Here is a 26,071-nt window from a genome sequence, read left to right as displayed (position 1 = left end):
TATGTAGAACAAAAAACTAAATTTTTATGTGCAATAAAATTGACTATGCGGCATCTATTTTTAGTATTGTAGTTACTCCTGCAGAGAATATGGTAGCAATGAACATTAGAATACAGTTGATATTGATTTGCATAATACTGAAGTTCATTCATTTAAGGAAAGTCATGACCGATTATACTCGGATGAATTTGATAATAATATATCTATTTTAATATTCATCCGGACGAACAAGGAATTTTTTAAATAGATAGTTTGACATTTTTTCGTAATTCTCGTTGCTTCTGCTACGCCTTTTGAAATGCTAACAATGAAAAGAGGCAGATGTGCAGTGCTTGTCTCTATTTTTTCATTTCACGAAAGAGACTAGTGATTAGCTTCGGCCCTTAATTTTCTGCTCACCTAAATCTAACAATACGTATGTCAATTTGGTATGGAACCATACAAATTACTGCCTCTGTGTATTCTGGCAGTTCAATTCCGAATTTTCATACAAATCGATAGATAATACTTTGACGAAGTGTCAACTTTATAGAAATTGCGTAGGTGTACATATATTTTTTTTACTTTTAAAGTTCAATTTTAAAATGGTCACGTCTTATTCAGGCTCCATGTTACACGGATTCTATTGAATATGCATGATAATATAATTATTTCGAAGTTGCGTAATATCAATTCCATCAGAGTGCATTTTCGTCTTCTGTGCGGTGGGTTTACTTGGTTTTCTACTTTGTAGTATTCATATTCCACTTTTCGACGCAGTAAACAAGTGAACATGTGAATGTTTACCTTCGATCAATATACGCTTGACCCCAAAGTACTCTGTTTGGTCAGTTTAGAACATTATTATAATTAGGATGCACCAAATTTTTCCTTCCACTGCTTGTACATGTTCGCAATGTGCTTCGCTGTGGGCTTAATTCGATCTAAAGCTATCTGGAGGTAGTTCAATTTACTAATGGCCCCATGATGAATTTTTCCAACTTCCCCGCGTACGATTTTGTTTTCCTCAAGCATTTGCCAAATCGGGCGTAACTGCATCATCCATGCCTCTTTACATATCAACTTTAAGTCGGCGCAGGAGTAACCCTCGGTTTTTTGTACCAGTTCGAAAAAGTCTTTGTCTTGAAGGAGGTCGATGTGGACGTATGATCGAAGAAATTCAAAACGACTTTTCACATCCGGTAGGTCAACGAGAATCCGTTTCTCAAGTCGACGAAGAAGCGCGGCATCCAGTTCCCTGTACCAAAAGCAAACATGTCGGTTTTCTCTCATGGTCATTTGAAGTATTCGAAACTGAACCGAACATTGGCTTACCAGGGTGAATTTGTGGCAGCCAGAAGTAGAATTTGACTCTTCGATGAAACAAGTCCGTCCATTCTGGCCAGCAGTTCTGCTCGGAAACGTCTGGCTGGGTCCGAGCACTTCAAGGATGTCACATCCGCGTGACTACCAGCCACCCAGTCAGCTTCGTCGATGAATATTACCGCTGGGGCATGATGTTCTGCGAGGTCGAAAAGGATCTGTGAAGTTCAAGGTTCAACTAAATGAATTAATTTTTATCTGCAGGACTAAAACGAAGATATTCAAATTTTTTTTAATATCTCAACTCTGCTTTATAAACTAATTTTGCTTTCTCATATTACAAACTCCTAAAATTCTGCCAGATTCTGTTTATACATAATAAGATTTTTATGGTAAAGGCCCGATCTGCCTCAGCCACGTTGCAAAGAAAAAAAAAAATCACCACGGACACATTCTCCATGGCTATTATTCGACACGGCATGCTTCTAACGGGACGAATAAGACCTTTTATATTAAAATTTCACGAGCTGTGTTACGTAGATAATATTTTCGACAGAATTAACACAATGCACTTACTCGAACTAGCTTTTCCGAGTCTCCTCTCCATTTGCTGATGATTGAAGTTGACGAAATGTTGAAAAATGTAGTCTTGCACTCAGTAGCAACAGCTTTAGCCAGCATAGTTTTACCTACGATGCATGAAATTATAAAAGAGAAGAATATCATATCAACCTTTAATTTGAGCACGCCGCTGGCTGTCCAAATGGATTGAAAACGGATTTCGCGTAAATTTCATGCTTTGCACCTGCGAAGAAGCGTGTCGGCGAATGGTCGTCGAAGGTTAAAGGTCGTGTTTATTATTGGTTGTTGGACAAAGGGAAGTTAGTTCCTAGCCAGCGAGCCACGAACTGGATATTAGATTTGGGACTTTGGCTTGGCGGTTTTCAAAACCTCCCCCGACACGTGATGATGATAATTTTAAAAGGGCGCTACCGGTTCCTGGAGGGCCGTATAAAAGGATTCCTTGCCATGGAGCTAGCTTGCCCCCAAAAAGCTCGGGATATTTCATTGGGTACACCGTAGCCTCTTTCAGTAAACTCTTGCACTCCTTCAAGCCTTCGATGTCGTCCCAATGAACGTTCAAGTCCGTCATTACGATATCCTGTGAAGTTATATATAATTTATGACATTAATCAGAGGTATATCCTTTTTAGAGGTAGCCCTTCACTAGCTCTGTACAACAAAAATGCGTAAAAAGTTAGGATTCAGGTTTACCCTGGATATCGTATCCGCCATATCCCTCCATTCTGTGCCGAGCTGATACAAGTTACCAATAGGTTTCAGGATTCGTTCTTTGGTAAAGTGTGCGGCATCCTCGTTGACGACCGATACATTAACATGTTCTGCATTTTCAGGACATTGGAAGACTGGGGTCACAGTGATACCGAAGTTTGGCTCAGCCGCAGCTTGCAAATTATTCACTTTCGGTAAGGGTTTACTTTTGGACAGCTCGGTTGGCTGCACGTCTGATGGTTTCCGAAAGTTTTTATTGATCTTCTCCTTCTTAATCCTGTGTAAGTACATGTCTGCATAGGTCACAAAAGTACGATGGTCCAGGTCAATCTCTAGTAACTTCCGAAAAAATTTGTTAATCACTACTTAAATACTCTGTATCGAATTAATGATCAAAGTTGGTAAAATTCTATTCATATTCGGTATTCCACCCTTCAACGCTGTTCTCTTGACTAACCCATTCTGAGTTTAACATTCTGGAAATTTAAGCTCTACTTGAAATTTCTAACAGTACAAGAGGTGCCTCAATCGATTTATTGGTTTTCCACATGAGTGTAAAAATATCCACCGTATCGCCAAACTTGATATAAGTGTGCCGAAATAATCATCTTAAAGGTATTGATTGTAGATTTTGCATCAAGGAGGCAAATTAGGTCATTTTATGTTGAGCTATGGAATAACGAGTGTTGCAAGTACACGAGGTGTGAAAGGACCTTGCAGCCTTCATGTTGCACGCGATACTTTATGTCATAAAATTATGACTGATTAATATTTTTTGTTGTTCTCTTTTGCTTGCTTTTCAAAGCGATTGCGTATGTGCAAAGTACAAATTAGAGCAATTTTATGTATTGAATAGGATGTTTTAATACTCTTCTTTGTACTGTGGCAGAAACTGGTATTTTCAGTACTGGTCGAAAGCATAAAATTATTGAAATAATTCATTGTACTTCGACGGTATGTAACGTATTATAAAAACTTGGACAAAAAAGTGGGTGTGGTTTTTTATCATAGGATTTCTCATAGGTTGTGAAAGTTTAAAAGACAGATCAGATCTGAATGCCAATAGTATATACGGCGTGCGTATAATTTGGGGTAAAAATAAAAGAACACTTTTACTTTTTAAAATATATTTGCAAACATCCGTACCACATTGGTTGAAAATATTGATCGGTGGAAAAGTATGTCATGTTCTTGTGCGACGAATGGATAAAACTCTACGGTATATTAATACCGAGTGGTCATGGCAGTGTAAAATTTTTCAATTGAAAAAAATATTTTATACTCACGGATTAATGTTAACAGCGTTATTGCAGGCTATTCCCTCAACTTTTTTACATATCTTTGGGTATTTGTTGTACTTGGCATAATGGTAGTCCGAAAATTCAACGAGAACAGTATCCAAATCGATGTTGTCGCAGACTTGATAGTCTCCCGAGAGTTGAGCCTCTTTGACCAGCGATTCGACCGTATCTATACATCTGTGTTAAAAAATGCATTACACATCAGCGCTACACGGTAGTATATAGGGTGGTCTGTTTCAAATATGCCACGAATCAATATCTTGATGAAACTGACGATTGTACGAAAAAAAATTCCGGACGGCGTCTCGTTATTCGCATACTCGAAAAAATATCTGAAGCGTCCACGCGTGACAATCATATCATATTAACACCCTCTTTTCCATTCAAAGCCCCACAAGTTTCATATCTAACACTTCGTATTTCCAATAGTTATCAAGATTTTCGGTTAGGGTGATTAAAAAGAACCCTTTGGTAAAATGAAGTGAATTGTGATTAGCGATTTTCTTTGATATTAGATTAGAAAGATTATTGAATTGTTATTCAGTTATAGTTGATGCAAGCACATGATCTTCTTTAATCAAATGTATAGCTTAACTGTGGGAAAAGCGCGAGAACTCTTATCAACTCACCCTTGTTCCCGCAGAAACTCCGCGATCAGATACATCAGACTTCTCCGCCTCTCTTGGGAACGTTTTTCCTCCTGTAAAAAATATTATTCTCAACTTTTTGCTCGAGAGTTTTATCGTTTAAGTATGTAGGTAGCTCGCACAACACAAGTGACGAAAGAAGACAAAAACGTGGTACTTTTTAATTATTACGTCATTTCAATTTTTCCTTCCCCAATCATTTTAACGATTTTTCTCAACAATGTTCGGGCCTAACAATCAGTAGAACTTTCAAGTGAACAATTCTGAAGCTTGCACATATGCTACTGAGCGGTGCATAAAAAGGATTACAGATTTCTAAGTGTTATAGTGCAGCTCGGCAAAACACACAAAGGTTCGTCGATTTTAAATTTTGGTTTGCCCTTTAATTATGAACTAATTGAAAAATCTTTACTAATTTAAAGTGTACAAGGAATGAAAGTGACAGATAACAGAAACTATTCGTTTACGTATGTTTAACAATAAAGCTGAGATTGCGTACCTTCTCTCTGGCTACGTGAGCTATTTTGCTGCTCGAGTAAGATGACAGATAATCAGCCATTAGTTAAAATCGCGTCCACTCCGTTGCTCGGTGTCGGGTAAATGATGATTAATAAAATTGATAAAACTGTGTACAATTTGACTATGGCTGCGAAGGATGGTGCAAGGAGAACAAAATTGTTTTGAAGGAATGAACTTGTTTCCGTTACCACAGCGACAGGGAAGTTACCCCTATATTGAATAGCACGTTTCGATCGTTACCTGCTACTTACGTCTGTACTTGTTATTCGGTACATGCAGAGTTTAAATACACAATTAGCGATTGGTAATTGTTGCCTATAAAGGGCGAAGCTATTCAAGCTAAGCATTCTTGGAACGATGGCAATGCGCCAGACTGCCAATGGTAGACGATGCTACGATTTGCTTGGAGTAGTTAATTAAGAAGAAGATTCACCAACATAATAATATGTACATCCATATGTACACATAATACATAAATGTGTGTCCAGTCATTTTAAAAATCCTACAGTCCATACCATTTCACGTAAAATGTGAGAAAGAAAGTTCTCCAAGCTTTGCCAATAACCCTGAACAATATCTGGTTGCGGAATATCTCTGCAGTTGCCTGAAATTCGTTTGGCTTCGAATCCAAGGTTTTCACGATGAAAGAAAGAGAAAAATAGAAAGAAAAAATGGAATCTAATGTATCTGGTATGCTTGCATCGAGGATTGAACAGACTGTGAATTTTCATTACAGCAATAGGAATGTAAATTTGATAAATGACGAAAATTTAAAGGAATATTAGCATAAATTTTTGGTGTCAAAAAAGAAGAGTTTTTAATAATTTGGGTGGACGAACAACACGTTTAGAAAATTACAAAGTAACAAATATATTCTGACTTTAAATATTTGCATGTAATTATTTACCATTTATGAATATTTATAGTCAATTTATAATAATGTACTTGTTTATCAAAATTATATGTGTATTGCTGTGAACAAACCGTATTTTCGACAATGGCTCAAAAAATTTGTCATATTTTACTAGATGTTTCTGAATTTTTTACATTTCAGAAAATAGGCGCTTGAGAAACAGCAAATTAAATCACATCTCAGATAGGGATCCCTAATAATATGAAAAAAAATCGAGCTCTATTTTTTGACGAATACTTTCTTATAAGAAAGTTCTAAAGCAAATCTGAAATCTCTACTTCCGATCTCAATTGTATCAAACATATGAAATTGTCGTTAAACAGATAATCACTTATCAACCAATTAAGGAATTTTATGATTTCGCAATATTTCTATTGAGAGAATATTCATTTGATTACCATTACCTCAAGTCCGTTCAGTTTTACTTTCAAACCTTCGTTCAACAATATTTCTGTCTTAGCAGCTCTTCGACTCGATTATAGATTTGCTCCACCCTTATCTCCTAAGTTGGGACCACTACCTGTTACCGGGTAGGCGGTTTTCGTACCTTCTTATTTCTGAGAATTTTTCAATCCGTTTATTCCAAAATCTAGTACATCGTAAGTTTTCAGTGAGAGTTGGCACTTGCCATCAGTACAGATATAACTAACCCAACGTCCTTCCAAAGTAAAGAAACAGGATATCCTCTACGGATAGAGTTATAAAAACATAACGCTGTTGGTATTTTAAGTTGGACCATCCCTCACTGAACCAGATTTACTGTTTAACCAATCCCTGCTCGAAAGAACGGTGAAACTGTAAATAGAAAAAGGAATCGAAGACGCCTGAACTATACCCATTGGTGTTTTGCCAAATGGTCTTTTCACTCTGCAGCAAAATCGCGGTTCCAATTCTGATTGACAATCGCCACCCCTAATGTCCGCAAGTATACCGCAAGATCATCACCACGTGGACGGGTTACGAGCAGATTAATACTGTATATGTAGGTATACCCGATTCCGGGCAAATACGTGAGGAGGCTGGTCTCTCTTGAGTCGTTGGTAGCTGGGGGTTGGAAGGCTTGCGCCAAGGTGGCAGAGGTGGAAGGGATGGAAGTTGGAAGCTGGAAGTGGTGGCGGGGGTGCGGGATAAGGGTGGTCTCCGAGTTCTGCCTTTGGGTGCACAGGTCGCGTTCGATCGACCCGGTCACTAGGCAGCGTGCGGCGCTCACTGCGACAGTCGGCTTCGTTGGTCCGGCACCTCGCGTGGTCGGACTGTGAACACTGGTTGTAAATTTGCACCAGTTTGCACACCAGGTACTGGTTCAGATCCAGTCGAGACCCGTCGGCCTCGACTGGCTCCGTGGAGGCTTCGTCGTCGTCGTCTTGTTCTCCATCTTCTTCGACAACCCAATTCAGTTGCTCTTCGTACCATTTCATGTACGAATCGTACGAGTGACCGGCTCACCTGCTGTGCTATTCCAACGATACGTTGATGATAATTTTCTTATTTTGTTTATAATAAAGTGAACGTATATGCATCGCGACGTGATTACTTTGGAGTCATGATTTACTGTTAGAAAGGGATGCTTGCTGAGCTTGGGAGTGGGAACATCTGGTTCATTTACTTTGTTCAATTCCATCATTTCTCTACGTATGCGTATATAAGGCATGCGTGTAATAGTGCTGAATTGTTAAAGTTGCGGCACGGAAACTCAAGATCGACACATCAATGACACATGATTTTCGCGTATACCACACGTAGGTATGTGATACATATCTCATTTATTTTATCGTTAGTGCAGGATCTCACGTGGGATTGTTACACCACTAATGACAACTATGATTGTCTGAGAATAGTAAAAGACTGGCGATGTTTTGAGTGAATTTGTAAATGTATCAGAGGTTTATCACATCAGCTTACCATTTTTCATTGAAATTAGTTAAGGGATAGATTCTGCGAAGTGTCATCTTTGACAGTATAATCGTATTCAGTCAGAGGAGGAGTGATTACTACTCAACAATTCTGATAATTCTATAAAAACTCCAAGAATTGTTAGGAGACTTTGTTCACGTGGAGCTACATACATGAAGTTACACAGAAAAATGTTTCAACTTATCCAAACAAGATACCTACTTTAAAACGCACTTTAATTTGTTATAAGCTTATGTTTGAAATGTAGGAGGTGCACCGAGAAGGTATAGTTGTTTTGTTGAACTATTCAAAATAAAGTGCAATTAAGAAACTGCGGAAAACATTGTACAGAATATTGATTCATTTTCTTTTTACGAATCATTTGAAATAGTGTCAATTATGAATTTGACAAGATTGCAATACCGACTAAGTATGCAAATCGTACTTCACTTTTCTTTCACTCCTGACAAACTAAGTCGAACCAAACTTTGAAAAATTATGTATTTTGCAGTGATAAGCTGCATAAGTACATTGTTGTGATTTTCATTATTACCAGACTTGACATTTTTCTCTGTATGTGTAATTTGGTGAATTATCATTCGCATTCTTATCTATATATGATATGTTACATTCATAATTTTAAGTAATCAGTTGCTTTCAATCGAGTAACTTATAGTTTGCTGCTTTATACCTGTGTACAGCCCTTTTGACTCTCGTTAAAAAAATACTTCTGAAATCTTTCTTCAATGAAGCGGGATATTTGAATTTTCACATTCAGACGTATATACTGATATCAAAACAAGCGAAGCTCTTTGAAAAATCACCGAATACAATAAAGCTCGTGTGAAATTGTTTCGTCCGATTGGCTGCTCAACACGAGCTCACCTTAAAGTATTAAAAATTATTTAGAACAAAGATGATGCGGGAATTTATCGCCTTCTGCAACGAAGTTAGATTTCCTGGCAATTACCTAATTTGCGCATCAATCAAGCCCACACTGCTGGTAACGATGACAAACGTGTCTTAATGCCTTGAATGTAGGAGTCATGCTCCTGCGGCATCAGTGTGGGGCAAGAAGCTGTTCGATTAAGGAGTTTCCGCATCAGTTCTTCAGCTAGACGTAGCCGGACGTAACGTCGTTAGAAGGCTACACTTTTCGCAAGAGTTTTCCTGGCCGTCAGGAGTATTCTTCGAAAATTTTTCCGTGACCCTAGCCAGGCCAACGGTCAACGGTCAAGGAAAAAAATTATCGCCATGGTGAATTCAATAACGCGGTACCCCTGCTCCAGCTTTTCATTGGGACTGGCTGCGGCTGTTTTGTCTATCGCTGCATTCCTTGTTTCTGAAGCAGGTGAGCGATTTCGTTGACACTTGATATACATAAATAACGCAACTATTTTCCAACTACCACAGTCTGTATACATATAATGAATAAATCGACGAATTTACCCATTTAAAATGCATAAAGGCCTTAACTTTTCGGCTAACTTGTATTCGGTTCGAAACAAAATGCGACTTCGACTCTATACGAATTATGTGACAATGCATCCCATTTTTTCGCGTCGACTGCATCGCCGGTCATTTTCACGTAATTTGTATAGAATTGAACTCGTATTTTGTTTAGAACCGAAAACAAGTTAGCCAAAAGGTTAAGGCATTTATACATTTTACTACTTCACGTGTATTTGATATCAACAAAGCTCTTTATTTTCAAGGGCATATTGTCATGCGAGGTTTTGGCGTGTCGACTGGCCGGGAAAAAAGTAACGATTAAATTTTCAATGTCGCTGTATGATACAGTATTTTCAACAGCTAGGCGCGGGCAGGCAAATTAATTAGCTTTTTCAAATCGAATGGGTAAGACTCAAAGTCTCAAAATTATTTCATAGAAAAGTTGGATACATTTTCGATATTGACAATTTATAAAGGTAATCCAACTCACTAGATTCTCACCTGTTTACAACATGACGTAACTGTTGCGTGTCGAATTAGTACAAAACTTCTAGCCACACAAGCCTCGTCACTTTTTGCTCAGTTGTATAAATGAACTTCGTTCATAACGGATAAGTCCCTGTCATAATAGCGACAACATAAGACACTATAGGTATTTTACCTCATGATAATACGTTCACATTAGAAGCATGAATAATTTACCGCAACTTTTAATGAATATAGTCTATAACTTGGGCGGCGGGCGATGATAAGATTATGGCGATAAACTCGCGGTGTAAGTAATTACCGTTCACGACTAACTAAATTGCAATTGATTTTCTATAAAACGCGATGTTCCGCTTCCTTGACTTAGTCTTCGAGTTGCATCTTGCATCAATCGACAAAATCAAATAAAAAAATGTAATCACGTCTGACGTAACAGAGTCCGTGAAAGTTGATGCAGACGAAAATTGAGGTTTAATTAATTTCGCGGCAAACTGTTTTCACCGTCAAGTTGAAATGCCACGCGTATTCCACTCATGCTTGGAAATATTTTCACTTCAAACTCACCCCTCGCAGCTCGTTTGTCTCTTGTATTTTCACCCACCGTTGCCAACGAGCTGGAAACCTGGATAATACAGCAGGGTCAGTATCGTTTTAGATGCACTGGAAGAAAACTGCACCGACTTCCAGGGTGGAACGGTTAGACACGGCCTCCTCTACGTACCAGGTCCTGCGGTGTGCAGCTTGTGCGTTTGCTACCATTCCGAGCCGATGTGGTGCAAGGCCATCTACTGCACTCCACCATACGTAAGTGAGCTCCAAACTACGCCACCTAAAAATTCGAGAGTAATGTCATGTCATTTTTGTTTAACATATTTGATAGGTAACCATCACATTCCATTGTAAACTTTTTTCGGATTGTCGGAGGTACGGCGACTATACTTAAAGGTTACCGAATTGTAACGTAATTAAAGAATTACAAGGCCCGAAAGTAACTTTTAAGAGTTACCATATAAAAGAAGAAAAATTAATTTGAATCTGTAATATACAGTTACTAAAACACCAAAAACGATGTGATACTAGTTCAAAATGAAGATCAAGGCCCAGTGAAAAAATGATGCGCAGTTGTTGTTGGTATGTAAAGGTGAGCGTGTATGTATCGTACGTTTATAGACTTGTAGCGAAGCCCTTTCGTGGTTTGTCATGTCAGGATGAGGAGGATTAAGCCAAGGGTAATGTTTATACAATACATAGAGGTTCTCTCGTCTTCACTCAAAGGGAACGATGAATTATATTCACGAGCAGAGTTTTGAAGCATGTGGAATCCGGTGTTCGAAAGGTTGAAACTGGGCTGGAAAAGCCAAAGCCTGACTACGTAATTGTTCACATAATTCGGAGTCCCTAACATGTGATTTATTATTTCCCGATGAGTGTTCAATCCTTCACGAGTCCATCCTACGCATGCCTTGAACTACTCGAAAATGGTCGTTCAGTTTACTTTTTCAAAATTTTATCCTTGGGTATATATTTTACCTTGGTTAACTTTCTTGAATCTTGAGTAAGACTGCCAACTATAATTTATACGGATTATTCAATTGCGCAATGGTTAAAGTTGAAATTTAAGTTTTGCATTCAATTTTCATAGAATTCGATTTTGATTGAAAAATGGCCAGTTGAACGTTGTAAAAGCAGAGAACAATTCAAAGATTCCAGCGTGCTTGCAGCTTGTGAGTCGCTTAATTATTCCTCTCAAATTACTCGTAATTGAACCAACATTAGAATTACAATTAGAATATACATATAAGAGATCAAATCAGGACGTCTCAGCATCGAGTCAAATTCTGTTATGATCTATACGATAATCATAGATTATCATACAATTAGAATGAAAACTAGTTATATTCACCAGTCTTCTTCTTCTTACAGAGTCAACGTAAATAGAAAATTGTAAATGTAATTTCTTGGACAATGCAGTCTGTAATAATTATTTGCAAGGTGTTGTCTCGATCAATGTGATAATTAATTTTTTTTCTCATACACACTTCGTACTCTCTGCATTTTTCCGTGTGTATAGCCCATACTTGGAAATTGATTTCTCTTATTAATTAATACCTGTCCGTAACAAAATCAACTTCGTCATTATAAGGGTGAAAAGATTTTGGATTTTGGGTTTGTTCTATCTCTCGCTAGGCTCGTTATCGGTGTGCGACTAATCGGCCCGGACTTTTCTGTATGAGCGCTCGAGTCGGATTGCTCTCACCTCCCACTTTCTTACGCGCTACTCGCTCGCTTTGCGTTTCTTCTTCTGCGCTTGCGCGCTGCTCGCATACCCCCCCCCCCCCCCCGCCCGCTATCCTCCCGCCGCACATGCATGACGCACAGACTTTCCACGCTCAACATTTCATATGATTGTGAGAAGGTTGTTTTTATTAGGGGCCATTCATTAATTATGTAAGAACGATTTTATTGGCACGTCCTCCCCTGGGGGAATAGCCACTAAGGAAGAAGAAGAAGAAAGATTTCAGCCATTCTTAACCCCCCTCTACCCCCACATAAGAACACATAAGATTTCTTGGACTTACCCTTCCACTTCTTACGTAAGATTTTACCTATAGTTTTCATATATTCACACATTTACGATTTTAAAAACGTACTATGAAATAAATTTTTCTATAATAACAATATATAAATGAAATTGTATGTTAACAATGAAAAAATAGATCCCCGAGATAAGGTCATGTATAGATTTTTTAGACCACTCCCCCTCCCCCTTGGGTCGCTTACGTAATTAATGAATAGCCTTTTAGATGCAGTAGCACATATAGGCAACAGAAAACGTTCTCATACGATCGAAGGTAAGAAGTCATAGAAAATTGTATAGCTAGGAAAATAAACTGAAATTGAAATTCGACGGAATCAAACGAGTGCTGGTCGGCGGCTACATTCAATTGGCGACAAGTATTGACCTTTAAAGTTTTTACAGTAATTTGGTAACACGATTACTGCATCGTGGCCAGGTAATATGAAAAAAAAAAAAAATGTCAAAACAGCCTTTTTCATAGCACCTTCGTAAAGTGCCCCGTTTCCGAACACAGCGGTATAACCATGTTAGCGCATGCGCATAATCGAAATACTATATTTTACACACTGGGTCCTTCTTTGGCGGATGCGCACTTTCGAATTATGCAATTTTACGCACTGTGTCATTGAGCGCAGGTTACCTTAATCCTTCATAGTTAATTGTTCTGGAATATTTTGTCCTAAAATACTTACAACGTCGTGCTTTATGCAGTGAGTCAAGGTAAACAACATGCCATAAATTCTCTTTAGAGTTCGCAGTGGGTGCGGCATTTTCCCCAGAGGCATGACCTGTGAGGTGCAATTCACGTGGTACGCGTAATTATAATATGGTATATTCAAATTCATATGCTGAAAGAATTAGGCGTTTTCTGCAGTTATACTATGATACATGAATAATTTTCAGAGGTTTTTTTACACTTGTAGAAACAAGCTGACAACGCGATATACGCGATGCCATAAATAGAATGCATTGGAAACGCGTTTATTTCAGTGTTGCAAAACTTTCAATAGATTTAGATTTTCAAAAACGATTTTTTCTCATGAAAATTCTCACATATTTCCTCTATCTTCACTTATTCAGGATGAGCGTATGCACATCTACATTTCGCAGTGCTAATACCAAAAGGGCCTACGATTATTCATTGATGAACAACATGTAACCATTTTCTGATGTATGACGAGACATTTGATTGGAAATTTTATTAAAATAACGATCAGATTTGACTATTTTTTCTCACAGCTTAGGGATATATCCGCATTGTATCAGAAATTCCGATGCTGCGTGGTATAAAATATAAATAATCCGCCATACTTGTAAGCAAAAGTAGAAAACGCCGCGAGCGCGTTGGTAAACTGGGGTTGAAAATCAGGTCAAGTGGCTCTCCTTAGCCTCGAGCTTAGCTGCGAACAGCGTTCGAACAAGCTTGGAAATTAATCAAGAAAATTAATTCCAACAGAAATGCAAGCGGTTTCGCGTCGGCGAGCGATGCTGTGAATTCGAGTGTTTGGACGACACTGATGCTGACTGGAGCAGCCCTGATCTCATAATTGCATCCGGGACTTCCAAATCAGACGGAGGAGTCTTGCTCTTTACTACAACGCTTCTGGCAGCCCTGATCGCACCTTAGCCACTCCAAATCGCATCTTTGGAAGTCTGATGATCGACGTATTCGCCATTCCAGAGAGCTCGATACCACAAGTATATAATACATTAAATGTGTAAGCAGCAGAATCCTCTTTTATTTACTATAATCCCCGTGTTGTAATCATCATCTCTTTATTCATCTTCTTAAAAAATTTCTTGTGAAATTGAGGAACATGTTGAAAATTATATCCGTGCTTTTGGTAGCAGATCGCTGAAGGCCAGAGTTTGAAGTGTGGTTCACGGGTCTGTCGGTTGTCAAAGCGAAGTGGTGTAAACAGAAATCTTTTCCATTTTAAGATATCCAAGAGCTGCCACGTGAACCTGAAAATATCGCATATCTTAGACAGCATCCCCCGTATGTGACTGTTTACATCGTATGGATCACATCTCGATATTTCAAGAACCGCTTTCATGTCGCCCGTCCAACATCACTGCGGAGAAGAAATTCGTTGACGTATTATTCGAGATGAACATTTTATACCGTGCAAAATGCAGTGTTTGGTTTTCCATGTATTGAAGAAAAATACAACAATCTATAACGATGGGCTTGATAATTTTTGTTTTATAAGGATGAAGATGCCCGAGCCAATCTAAGAGTTTCAATATTCGATTTTTTGTCTGTAAGACAGAATAAATCTGGCATTTTGAAAGCTTCGCTTTGGTGCTTTTGGACAAACGTAATGCTTGAAGTTTGATAATACATAACCCGTTCGGAATTACTTGTAAGAGTAGAGGAATAGTCTTTTTTATATTTGAGATATGAGCACACGCCGCTTGTAGATTAGTTTCAGAACAAGACGAAAGTTTGGTAACATCGCATTTATACAAAGTATATTTTATCTGTGAATGTTCGTAATTGAAGTATGGCACGGCGAAAGGGTCTAAATCTGATCATTATGATTTTTCAGGCGAGCAAAAAACTGTTAAAAAATTTGATCAATTGATTTAAAAACAGAAATAAAAGACGTTTTATTTCTTCGCTTTTTTCAACCCCTTTCAAATGGCCTAAATCCCAATTCGATATAGCAATCCACTTGCTATATAGTAAATCGATTTTCGCAAGTCATTTTTTCGAAGACAGATCGCTATGTTGAATCAGGGTTCGAGCCATTTGAAAGAGTTTGAAAAAATGTTAAAAGAACGTTTTGTTTTTCGTTTTTAGTTTAATCAAGCAAATTTTGGGACGGTTTTTTGCTCTCCTGAAAAATCATAATGATGCCACTTACATAATTTTGTTATATACCAATTTTTCATAATTTCACGAATAAATTTTGCGTACGGATTTTCTAAAAAACGCACGTTTTATATTTTGGTACTTACACCATTTGGCCGTGTTGCCCTTCAACTATAGCATTCAGGGTATTAGTATATCCTTTTTAAGATACTTGGTGTTTCATTCAACCTGGAAAACGTATTTATGATGGCAAGAAAATGTTTACGTCCCTACAAAAGTTACTAAATTTTAACCGAAACGTAGCAATAGATAAACCTAGGTAACCTAATCGCTCAGCAGGATGAAACTGAAATTAGAAAGCAATTTCGTTGGATCGGTTACGTAAATAGTGATAAGAAAATGACGATATACTTTAACTCGGAGTTGTTTTTATTAATTCTTCGTTCAATTGGATAACCCGCGTTTCCTCTCGATTTTCTTGGTGACTCATTTTTCCGAAAGATAGTCAAAAGTCACGAGAAATCGTGGAAAGTATCAAATAGGTACAATCTGATTAGAGAAAATTCGGACTTTTTCAGTAGTTGCTAATAATACTTTATTTTTGTCATAATTTCATGGTGTGACGAATTCGCATGAAATATAGTCGTGAGAAACTAGCACTGAAGCTTCCTTAGCGATATGGTAAACTGTAATCAATTTACAGTGAAATCGCTATGTGATCCATATTGTTAATAAAAAACGAACGTGGTTGTACGCCCCCATAGTACAAAACTGGGCAAATAATTGAAGAGGAGAATCAAAAAAAGCTGTGAGTGCCATTAGGAAAAAAATTAACAATAATAATCAAGCGATAAATAACTACGCAGTGGGGAAAATTTTTTTTTTCTCAATGTTTGTTTTTTAATTTTGAGTTACAGGTGCTCACAGTTTTTTTTTTTTATTTTCCTCTTTAAATTGCAGGTGTGATCGATATTGTCGGATTAACCGTTCTTGGTGGATCACGACTTGTTTACGTAATTTCGTCATTCCAAGCGACTACAGTAATTATCAAGATACATCAAATCCATCCATTCGAATAAGAATTTATCCCTGTAATCACATATCATTGAAAACATGTAGGCATATAACAACTTTGCATAAATATCAAGTCAGTTTTTGCTCTTTATGAAGAATTATCAGCCCGAAATGCAGATAAAAAAAAGATGCATAAACCATTCATGCGTTGAATAAATAATTTTTTAACGCCACAAGGTTTATTATATATATATGCTGGGAACTATTGAAATAAATGGTTTCTTGGATATTTTTCAGCGCATTGGCGTCTTTTTAAATGTAAGGTACGTAAACTGATCAAATGTTGAGAGTACGATGAATTTTAAGCAGTTTAAAAATAATTTCTGCATCAATTTGCGTTTCTCGATATTTTATCGCGTTGAATTTTGACGTAAAATGATATTCAATATCAAATCGTATTTCATTCCACGCTATAAGACGCTATAATATCACTTTTTGCATTGGCAATTTTTTCCCAATTCTTCTTGCAAATGGTAGAACAGCTGAAGGTGCTGATCGCAAACAATTTGAAATATGCAAAGATAAATTATTTAGAAAATTTATACCGTCTCGCAATGCACAAATAAAAATTTCGTACATCGTTGTTGCAGATTTGTATGAAATAAAATAAAAAAAGATTTGGAGAGTGGTGCTATTAAGATGACTGAAAAATTTGACGCTCTTGATTTCAAACTTGTTGAACAACTTCTTACTAAAAAATTTTATCAAGCTTGTGATATCTATTCTTGAAATATTACTGCGATATATTGTCTCATCTGTTCATGCTTGTTAATTTTTTAAGTAAATTTTGGGAATAGCAAAATCTATTGTGAGTTGGGTGTTTAAAACCGTTTGTATTTTTGTTGGGATAATGCTACTCTCAAGATTTCATATGAAAATTTGATGTGGAAAAACTTTACGACAAAAATTTGAATGTTTTGACAAAAGTGATAGTTTTAAGTTTATCTGAAAACTTGTTTTAAACATATTCTCAGAAGTAAGTTTTCACCGGCAAAACAAAATCAGTATAGTGATATATTGCCACGGTTTCACATTGTTCGAATTATTTTAACCCAACTCATGTCGACTGAAAATCAAAGCTTTTTCGCATAGATTCATACTTAGAAGTCTTATTAATTGACCAATTTCTCCTAGGCTTAAATTTTTACCTAATATTTATACACGTATAAACTTATTATTCTATCAATGTAAATATGAAAATAATAATAATAATAATAATAACATATATATCATGTAACATGCGAAGGAGTGTAATAACATGTTGAAACATTAACTATTAAGTTTGATTGAGATTTATCAAGGATCATCAAGGGGCCTTTTACGTATAAATGAACATTCTAAATTCATTGTATTATATTGAGTAATCTGGAAAATAAAAAAAAACGTGCTGATAAGGTACAAAAACTTGCGAAAAATCGAACAGCTTCGAAAGTTTAACTATGCAAATGGATAATATTTTTCCATTACTTATAGTACGCATTTTTAATTGTCAATGTTTCAAGGATATGAGCAATAATATAATTTAAATTCGCTGTATAAAAAATATATATATATATATATATTGACCAAAACTTCTCCGGCGTTCGTATTAATTTTTTATCCAGGCAGTCTCATATAAGTCGTCACGTCGTTGACCAAAAATGGGAATCTGGGTCCTGACCTCATCAACAACTGTCATATCTAGAAAAGAATGAAAAGTGAGGATGAGCTATTAATTGAATGAGAGGAATTCTTTAAATCGATGAACTGCATTCCTTACCTATATCAGCAACAATCATATCTTCCGCGAACTCCAACTCGTTAAGCACCTTTCCCCAGGGATCCGTCAGCTGCGTGTGACCATAAGTTTCGAACCCAGAACCATCTACTTTGGCCGAAGATACACCGGCAACATAAAGCTGGGCGTCATTGGCACGAGATCTTTGCAGAAGAGACCAATGCAACGGTCCAGTTACAGTCACTTCAAAAGCACCGGGGTAAATCATCAATTGACACCCTGTCGATGGATCAACAGCAGAGCAGTTATGAGTATAGGGGATCGGGGGTGGAAAATGCGGTAAGGACGTTCTTCGATTGTATTCGGATCACCTAAATTACGGTACAAACGAGCCAACTCTTCGAACCGGATGTCGTGACAGATCCCTAAGCCGACCTTCCAGCCTTTGACTTGAAACGTAAGTAGCTCATCGCCAGCGGTGAGGGTGTCACTTTCTTTGAATGATATTTTTCCTTCAATGTCTACGTCGAACAAATGCATCTGTATAAAGATATATAACATAAAAGTAATGTTGTTTATTCCGATTAAAAACTACGTGTATAGCTGACTATTCCACGCTATTTCGATGAATTTCCAACCCTTAACACACTCTTTAAGATTTAATTAGTACACATTTTTTTTATCCCTGGAATCAATCCGCGCATTGATAATAAATTTTCAGATTGGTAGAAGGCTTTGAATGCGCTGAAAAAAGTATTCGGAATTTTTTTCATGAAAAAACCCTCAGCCTCTCCGAACTGCATGGTTCAAACTTTGTGAAGTATTTTGTTTAGTCTATGAAAGTATAATGTGTGATTATTTGTAGATTTTAATTTAAAGAAATTTAGACGTTAGCAGCCAATAAAATAAAATCGATAATTGACAAGTGTATATAAAAAAAAAAAAAAAAAAATCATCGAGTTGGCAAGGAATGCCCCATGTATATAATATAGCGCATTTTACGCGAATCAAACGATCTCGCATTAAATGAAAATTTTTCATTCTGTCATGAGAATATTACTATCGCAATCGATGCTCCTCCTTTGATATTTATTATTGACAAATACCTTTCTGTATTTCCCGATGAATTTTCCTTGGGAATCCCAGACGGTGCAAGTGTTGAACAATTGTCCCCCATCTCTTTCCGGGATGGAACCACCGATTATGCAAATTTCGTTAATTTTAGCTGCAGCTGATAAGGCAAGGCTTGTCTCACCCGCAGGAATATTTTCAGCGAAATTTGAAAAATGTGCTATTTTGTGAAATACAATGATATTAGATAGATAACTTTTGTGAAAGTAAAAATGAAACATAATTAGGTTTGTTTACCGTTTAATTTATGAGATTAGCAAATCTTTTAAGAATATATCACGAGTGTCTGGGAAGTGCCGAAAAAACGTTTACAGACGAAGAGTTAGTATTGATTCAAACTCATAGAAAAAATCTGCGTTCGCAATTCGTCATGAGACAATTGCGCTGTATACTCTATGACAGGTCAAGTCTATAAGCGATCTTCACACCTGAAGTTGATGAATGAAAAGAGGATTTTAACTTAAACGTTGCAAAAACTTTGAAAACTTGATTTTAGCGATTGCGAATAAATTTACCATTATACAATAGTACTTGCAGTTTGTGTTTAAAAAATCTGCACTTGTACGTACATACTATACGTGATAAATAATTCCTAGATTACATACAGTTGTAATCAGATCTTTAAAAACGGATCGAGTAGATTTTACCGGTTCCATAAGGTGAGTTGAAGCACTCTGGCAGTGCAACGACGTCGGCACCGCGTTGTTTTGCTCGTTCAACAAAGGCGATTGCTCGAGAGATGTTTGTTGCTTTATCATCGGTTACCGCAAGTTGTATCAGGGCCAATCGAAGAGCTTTAATCAGATTTTTGTTCGGTATAATTAAGTAATTCGACACAAGTCATCATCACACGTACTTCTCATCGCTTTGCTTGGCGCGATTCCTCAGTGCCACGTTGTAAAAGTATGAAGGTGATGATACGACAGTAGCTTGACAGATGAAACCCGTTTGTTTTTTCTCAAACATGTGTGGTCGAGTAATCATTTACGCTCACATACAGCCTGTAATATGCATCATGCAGCGCCGTGGCTGGATATTCACAGGCAACTAAATGCTGACGCAGTTATTTGGCTGTCGAGCTCTTGGCCAATGGGAATGCCAATGAAGCAGAGCAAAGCTACCTGCTGTACGCTGATCTTGAATGTTCCTATTAGGCAAAAACTAGGTAGCAAAATACTGCGGCATCATTTGACTGCCCATGCCTGTCAAAATCCATTCTCGCGTTGGAAAAATGTGTGGTTTAATGGGTTTGGTGAGTAATAAAAATTTCGTTTTTTCAAATTCGAAATCCATTTTAAGATAGATACAATTTTTTTCGCCGTTTGTGCTAATTTTTCTTCCAAGTTGTTTCGTATAAGTCCGTTCGACGTTGGCCAAAAATTGGAATCTGGGCTCTGACCTCATCAACGACTGCCATATCTAAAAAATTTAATCATAATTATATAATTATATGAAAAGTGAAATGAGTTACGAATTGCAAGGCAGTCAAGTGAAATGGCCAAATTCATAGAATTTGATGAAATGCGTTCTTTACCAATATCAGCGACAATTATATCTTCTGCGAACTCCAACTCGTTAAGCACCTTTCCCCAGGGGTCCGTCAGCTGCGTGTGACCATAAGCTACGTATCCGGAACCATCTACTTTGGCCGGAGATACGCCGGCAACATAAAGTTGGGCATCATTGGCACGGGCTCGTTGCAAAAGAGACCAATGCAACGGTCCGGTAGTCATGTTAAAAGCACCAGGATAGAACATCAATTGGCACCCTGACAGAGGATGATCAGTAGAGTAACTACGAGAAGGCGGAAATATGATAAGATGTTTCGATTGATTGCGGATTACCTAAGTTACGGTACAGACGAGCGAACTCTTCAAATCGAATGTCGTAGCAGATTCCCAAACCAATCTTCCAGCCCTTAACGTGAAACGTAAGAAGATCATTCCCAGCGGTGAGGGTGTCACTTTCTTTGAATGTCATTTTTCCTTTTACATCAATATCGAACAAGTGCACCTGTAAGAAGTTATTAGTTGAAAATTTGTTCGGAGCTTGCGGGGCGTGCGTAAAATGCTCCATTTCCGAACAGTGTGGTAACACGTCGTTGGCGCATGCGCACAATTGAAATGCTATATTGTCCACGTTACGGCATTCTTTGATTAATTCTTCGCTCGATTCCCAATAAAACACGAAATTTTGAAACAATGTAGTATAGGTGAAAAAAAAATTAAAAACAGTTTCCGTAGTGTTTGAAAATATGCAAATCGAAAGTTTATTAAGCGGTGAGGGTCTGACGTTCATCGATTTGGGATAGAATATGAAACATTTCTCACGACATAAATCACCAGTGGAATTCTTTTTAACCGTATACCTCTATTCTGTAAAGTATGGGGTTGCAATCCATGCTTTTCTTCTGGTGTTAATAATTGGCAAAAATACCTTTCTATATTTTCCGATGAATTTTCCTTCGGAATCCCAGACTGTGCAAGTGTTGAAAAACTTTTCCCCGTCTCTTTCCGGAATGGAACCACCGATTATGTGAATTCCATTTTTTTTAGCTGCAGCTGATAGTGCAAGGCTTGTTTCACCCGCGGGAACATTTTCAGCGTAATTTGGAAAATGTGCTATTTTGTGAAATAAAATAATGTTATAGAATTTGTTTCTCCAAAACGAAAACCGAGCCTGTCTGCAAGTGAAATCAAGGTACAGTAAGCATGTCTGGAAACGAGTACAAAACGTCTAAAATAAGTTGAGCAAAATTATTGATTGCTTTCCGCACTTGTGTGAAATCGTTACTACCGTGTTGTCTTATCGTCATTTTGTAACAAAATTATTCTCGAAAAGGGAATCAATTAGAAGGATATATGAAAGATATAGATGAAAAAGATCTCGGAATAACAAGCTAGTATGAAGATAATTAAAGCTGCATTAAAATAATAGGAAGCGAAAAAAGAACTGGAAGAACTGACAATATGGTATAGGAAAAAAATGTAAAAATGATTTTCGATTTCAATTTTAGAGAGTATGTATAGTGAAATAAAAAATTTCCCGACTGCAATGAAGCAACTTTTTTTGACAAGATAAATGAAATTTTATTCGGTCAGTAAAAACCGGCACGTATTTACTTCTCTTAAAAGTGTATCAACACATAAATTTATTCATGGAATTCACCCTGTTCACTAGTATTTTCATGTTTTGAATATATTCTAGTCAAAGACATGATTATATTCAGCTTCATGCATGACCATTGTTTGTCGAATTAGAGGGCGTAGATTTTACCAGTTCCATAAGGTGAGTTGAAGCACTCTGGAAGTGCAACGACGTCGGCGCCTTGTTGTTTTGCCCGTTCAACAAAAGAGATTGCTCGGGAGATGTTTGTCGCCTTGTCGTCGGTTACGGCAAGTTGAACCAGGGCCAATCGGAGACCTTTAATGAGATATTTGTTAGATATACTTACACCATCGATCACCAAAAGCGCAAAATTGCTTCAATAAAATTGGCAGGAGTCATCATACGTACTTGTCATTGCTTTACTTGACTGTCGAGAGATATTGCTCAATGCCATGGCCTTGCAGATACTAACTTATAGGTTAAGTCCGACTGGCTCGAATGACGCGACTGTATGCTAACTACTCGTAGATACTAATAAGAAAGAAATGTGTATGAAGCGACATTGAGAGACGAGTAATCCAATTACTAATGATACTGATGAAGATTACAAAATTACACGTCGTTGTATTGTAGCATTTTAGATATATATAATATTTCAAAGAACTAAAATTTAAATGCACTTTATTACGAACTTTCTCACTTTATTTGTGAATCCTGCATTCGAAAATTAAGGTTGAAGGAAGTAAAATGTTGGTGAAACTGAAATATGAAGTATAATACTCGTCAGAATGGTACTGTTGTAGTAGTACAGTGGCATAATTCTATTAGCTGTAAAGCTCTGGAATATACCAGCGATTGCTGAATTAAAAATGAACAAATTTTATTACGAAAACTTTATCATACAATTGTTCGTCCACGGTAGATATAAAATAACATTACGTCATCTATGAAAATTATTTTCTAGGTGACCTAGATCTAGATCTTTTATGTTTTTTGTGCTTTCTTCGTTCTGGCGATTCGGAACATCTTCTATCCTTTCTTTTCTCCCGCTCTTTATCCTTCTTCCGATTCTTTCTACTCGATCGTTCTGCCGAACTATCGCGATTCCGGTGTTTCTTAGATTTTTTCGATTTTTTCGGCTTTTTTTCGACCTCGCTACTATCCGAATCATTTCTTTTTCTTGTACAATCGGGACTACTGTCGTCAACGCTCGACCGTCTTTTGGATTTCTTCACTTTTCTTTTTCCGCTGGTAGTGCTTTCACTGTGTTCTTTATTATCCTTTCTACCTCTTCTTCTTTCCTCTCGTTCGCCATCTGATGATTCTACGATTGGCAAACGACTCTCAACACCTGTGTTATCTATATCTTTATCCTTGTACTCCTGATACTTGGCAGAGTCTGAAAATTAATTCAACGATATATTAAAGACTAAATCATCAAGTTTTTACTTGACATCGAAAAGTTTGTTAAAGGGGTTTTTAAAAAGGATAATTTCGGAATAACTTACACTGAAAATCATATTCAAAAAAAGAAACTTAGTTAATTGATTCTACGAAAAATGTTGTAATTTATAAAACGTAGAAAAATCCAGTTTAAAAACCCCGTAAAATTAGCCAAAGTCTACTAACTTAGGACTTTGCCATTTTTCAGATACTCTTCTTTTGTCACTGCTTGAACGACAGATTCATTTACAGACACAACGTTTCCTCCTAGTGCCATCTTCACTATGAATCTACCCGCGTCGTCATCGAGACCTTCAATCTGCCCATAGGAATCCTTTTGCTTTCCAGCAATCAGTTTGACGAAAGCTCCTTTTATAAGTTTCAGTTCTTCTTCTTCCTTTGTTCTTGGTTTACCGTTTTGTTTCTGCATTGTTACTTTATCTGCACCAAGTCCCATTCCTTTTGGTCTCAGAGCAGGTATAGATGCTTCAACTAATCTAAAAAAAAAGATTCAATGTTTACTTTGCTACGTGAACTAACCATTTCGTTTTCAATATGTTATTATATTAATAACTAGGTGAAATAGGTTGGGCGCCAAAGTAGTGTTATTTAGAAATATTCGTACTTCTCATTTTTACCAATTCCTTTACCAGGTTTCCACCCCATGCCACGTAGCATAGCCATTCCATAAGCGTCAATTGGAATGCTCTCATAGTCCTCCAAGGTTGACTGAAATAAGAAATTAGCTTTATGAAGGGTTTTTAATCCCATTTGAATCTGATCATTGGCGGTTTGTCTGTCAAGGTAGACAGATAAAACCAACATTTCCAGCACTACCTACCTTCACATACATGAATTTTTTCTACCCAGTGTAACCAAAAACATAGATCGATAATTTTTTGTGATCGTTCTTTACATAGTGAGAAACCTCCACTAAACAAATTTGTACTTAGAATGTTTGATCCAGAATTTAATAAGTGATAAGTGATAAATAGCTGCTCGGCAACTGTAGGAAACCATACACAAGCCTACGCCATGTGCGTGAAGTTTGGTTTAATCGGCACAACCTGCTAGGCTAAGCCTCGTGAACACCGTGTATGTGTGAATTGGAATTACTACAGTTCCAAGGCAGTCAGATTTACAGAAACTTCAGTATGATAAATTGTTAGTTTCAAAAATGCTTCTTTGAGATGTAGATAAATCTTAGAAAGTATTTGGTATAGAAACGTATATATTACTAATTATAATAAATTACCTCTTGTTCACCAGCTAATGAAGCGGCATCTTTAACAGGTAAGGAAAAAGTACTTGGTTCGTTGCCGTTGGTTTCTGTGCTATGCAGATCTTGTAGGATTTCTTGCGCCGCTTGCTCTTCCAATGTGTTAGGCGGTTTGGATTCCTCAACTTTGACCTCTTGTTTTATCGTTACAGATTCTACAAGTTTTATGTCAGCTTCGTCAACGTCCATTGCGTCAATGCGCTCCTTTTTAACCACAATATCAGCTGCATCTCCATTTGAGTTTGTTTTCACTTTGGGCTCAAAGATATCTGCGTCAATTTTATTAACTATTCTATCATGCCAAGTTTTTGATCCTCGCATTGGTATCACCAGCGGTTCATCTTCTTTTTTGTCTTCGGAACTGGAAAAACAAAGTATTTAATTTAAGGTTATGTTTACAAATATTGGTATGAAATATTACTGTGCTGCACAAGTGCCTGCTTACCCAATAACCCTAATCGCTTTCTCATCCAGACACTCGATATAATCGATTTTCTTTTTTTCATGTTGCACTGTATTTTTCAAAACTGGCTTCTTTACTGATTTTGAAAAGCCGAACGAAATTTTTTTCACCTCGTCGGCCATGATTGACACTTGACAAATGACAAGCTGGTGGCTGCCAAAAACTGCCTTTAACTCACGGAGTATGTAGATTTACATTAATCAGTCACATCGCGGTTGAAATATCCAAGGATATCTATCCTTTTCTTACTCACACAAGAATTCAGAAATTGACAAAGATGTATATTGAGAGGGTTTTCTCTTTGGGCATAACCAGAGAAGACACTTGGATTAATTTTCCGCCATGTGGGTTCGGGGGGTAAAACAGTGATCTGCAATTACTTACCGTAAAAGACTTCGCATCGCGGTTGGTAATGAGTAAAACTGTTCTGCCTCCGGATGCATACAATCCTACGTGAAATTGGCGGACTAAAGTCAACCTGTCAGTCCTTATATTTAAATTTAAGTATATATTTAAGTAATACATTCCGTCAACGCCGTTATGTTAAATACCGCAGAGCACGGCTTGGTTACCGACATGCACTTATCATGAAAAACTTCTAAAATTAGTTTGAAAAACCTACTCCGAGCGAAGACTTTCTGTGAGACTCATTAA

The 26,071-nt window shown here is 37.2% G+C and overlaps 5 protein-coding genes across 9 annotated transcripts; 1 reads left to right on the top strand and 4 right to left on the bottom strand.

Annotated features, from left to right (window-relative positions):
- Window positions 1-513: 513 nt before the first annotated feature.
- LOC124409242 (katanin p60 ATPase-containing subunit A-like 2) lies at window positions 514-10,508 on the bottom strand. 4 transcript variants are annotated; one of them, XM_046886744.1, is made up of 8 exons: window positions 5,314-5,435; window positions 4,526-4,596; window positions 3,882-4,073; window positions 2,578-2,872; window positions 2,296-2,464; window positions 1,879-1,991; window positions 1,315-1,520; window positions 514-1,237 (listed from the first exon to the last, which is right to left on the bottom strand). In XM_046886744.1, the coding sequence occupies exons 1-8, from the start codon at window positions 5,407-5,409 to the stop codon at window positions 850-852; spliced, it is 1,530 nt and encodes a 509-aa protein (XP_046742700.1). In that variant the 5' UTR covers window positions 5,410-5,435; the 3' UTR covers window positions 514-849. The 4 variants fall into 4 exon arrangements, with proteins under 4 accessions (XP_046742700.1, XP_046742701.1, XP_046742703.1 ...); XM_046886745.1 differs by lacking the exon at window positions 5,314-5,435 and adding an exon at window positions 5,043-5,297; XM_046886747.1 differs by lacking the exons at window positions 3,882-4,073; window positions 5,314-5,435 and adding an exon at window positions 10,371-10,508.
- LOC124409052 lies at window positions 9,171-14,940 on the top strand (the record flags this gene model as incomplete). The annotated part of the gene is made up of 4 exons (XM_046886445.1): window positions 9,171-9,219; window positions 10,462-10,610; window positions 13,841-14,102; window positions 14,326-14,940. Coding segments are annotated over 3 exons (369 nt in total), but the record flags the coding sequence as incomplete, so codon positions are not given.
- Window positions 14,941-17,492: 2,552 nt separating this feature from the next.
- LOC124408503 (omega-amidase NIT2-like) lies at window positions 17,493-20,096 on the bottom strand. Of its 2 annotated transcripts, none has more exons than XM_046885464.1 (6): window positions 19,981-20,096; window positions 19,772-19,918; window positions 19,100-19,284; window positions 18,365-18,533; window positions 18,036-18,272; window positions 17,493-17,956 (listed from the first exon to the last, which is right to left on the bottom strand). In XM_046885464.1, the coding sequence occupies exons 1-6, from the start codon at window positions 19,985-19,987 to the stop codon at window positions 17,865-17,867; spliced, it is 837 nt and encodes a 278-aa protein (XP_046741420.1). In that variant the 5' UTR covers window positions 19,988-20,096; the 3' UTR covers window positions 17,493-17,864. The 2 variants fall into 2 exon arrangements, with proteins under 2 accessions (XP_046741420.1, XP_046741421.1); XM_046885465.1 differs by having other exon boundaries at window positions 19,100-19,224.
- Window positions 20,097-20,367: 271 nt separating this feature from the next.
- LOC124408501 (omega-amidase NIT2-like) lies at window positions 20,368-22,737 on the bottom strand. Its single transcript, XM_046885463.1, has 6 exons — window positions 22,641-22,737; window positions 22,401-22,547; window positions 21,561-21,745; window positions 20,969-21,137; window positions 20,659-20,892; window positions 20,368-20,543 (listed from the first exon to the last, which is right to left on the bottom strand). The coding sequence occupies exons 1-6, from the start codon at window positions 22,684-22,686 to the stop codon at window positions 20,452-20,454; spliced, it is 873 nt and encodes a 290-aa protein (XP_046741419.1). The 5' UTR covers window positions 22,687-22,737; the 3' UTR covers window positions 20,368-20,451.
- A 358-nt stretch (window positions 22,738-23,095) lies between these two features.
- Window positions 23,096-25,566, bottom strand: LOC124408499 (G-patch domain and KOW motifs-containing protein). Its single transcript, XM_046885459.1, has 5 exons — window positions 25,400-25,566; window positions 24,931-25,315; window positions 24,301-24,404; window positions 23,862-24,172; window positions 23,096-23,631 (listed from the first exon to the last, which is right to left on the bottom strand). The coding sequence occupies exons 1-5, from the start codon at window positions 25,537-25,539 to the stop codon at window positions 23,186-23,188; spliced, it is 1,386 nt and encodes a 461-aa protein (XP_046741415.1). The 5' UTR covers window positions 25,540-25,566; the 3' UTR covers window positions 23,096-23,185.
- Window positions 25,567-26,071: the final 505 nt, after the last annotated feature.

Source organism: Diprion similis, chromosome 8 (genome assembly GCF_021155765.1).
Source record: "Diprion similis isolate iyDipSimi1 chromosome 8, iyDipSimi1.1, whole genome shotgun sequence".
Taxonomy (NCBI): Eukaryota; Metazoa; Arthropoda; class Insecta; order Hymenoptera; family Diprionidae; genus Diprion; species Diprion similis.
This window is presented reverse-complemented; position numbering and strand designations above follow the sequence as displayed.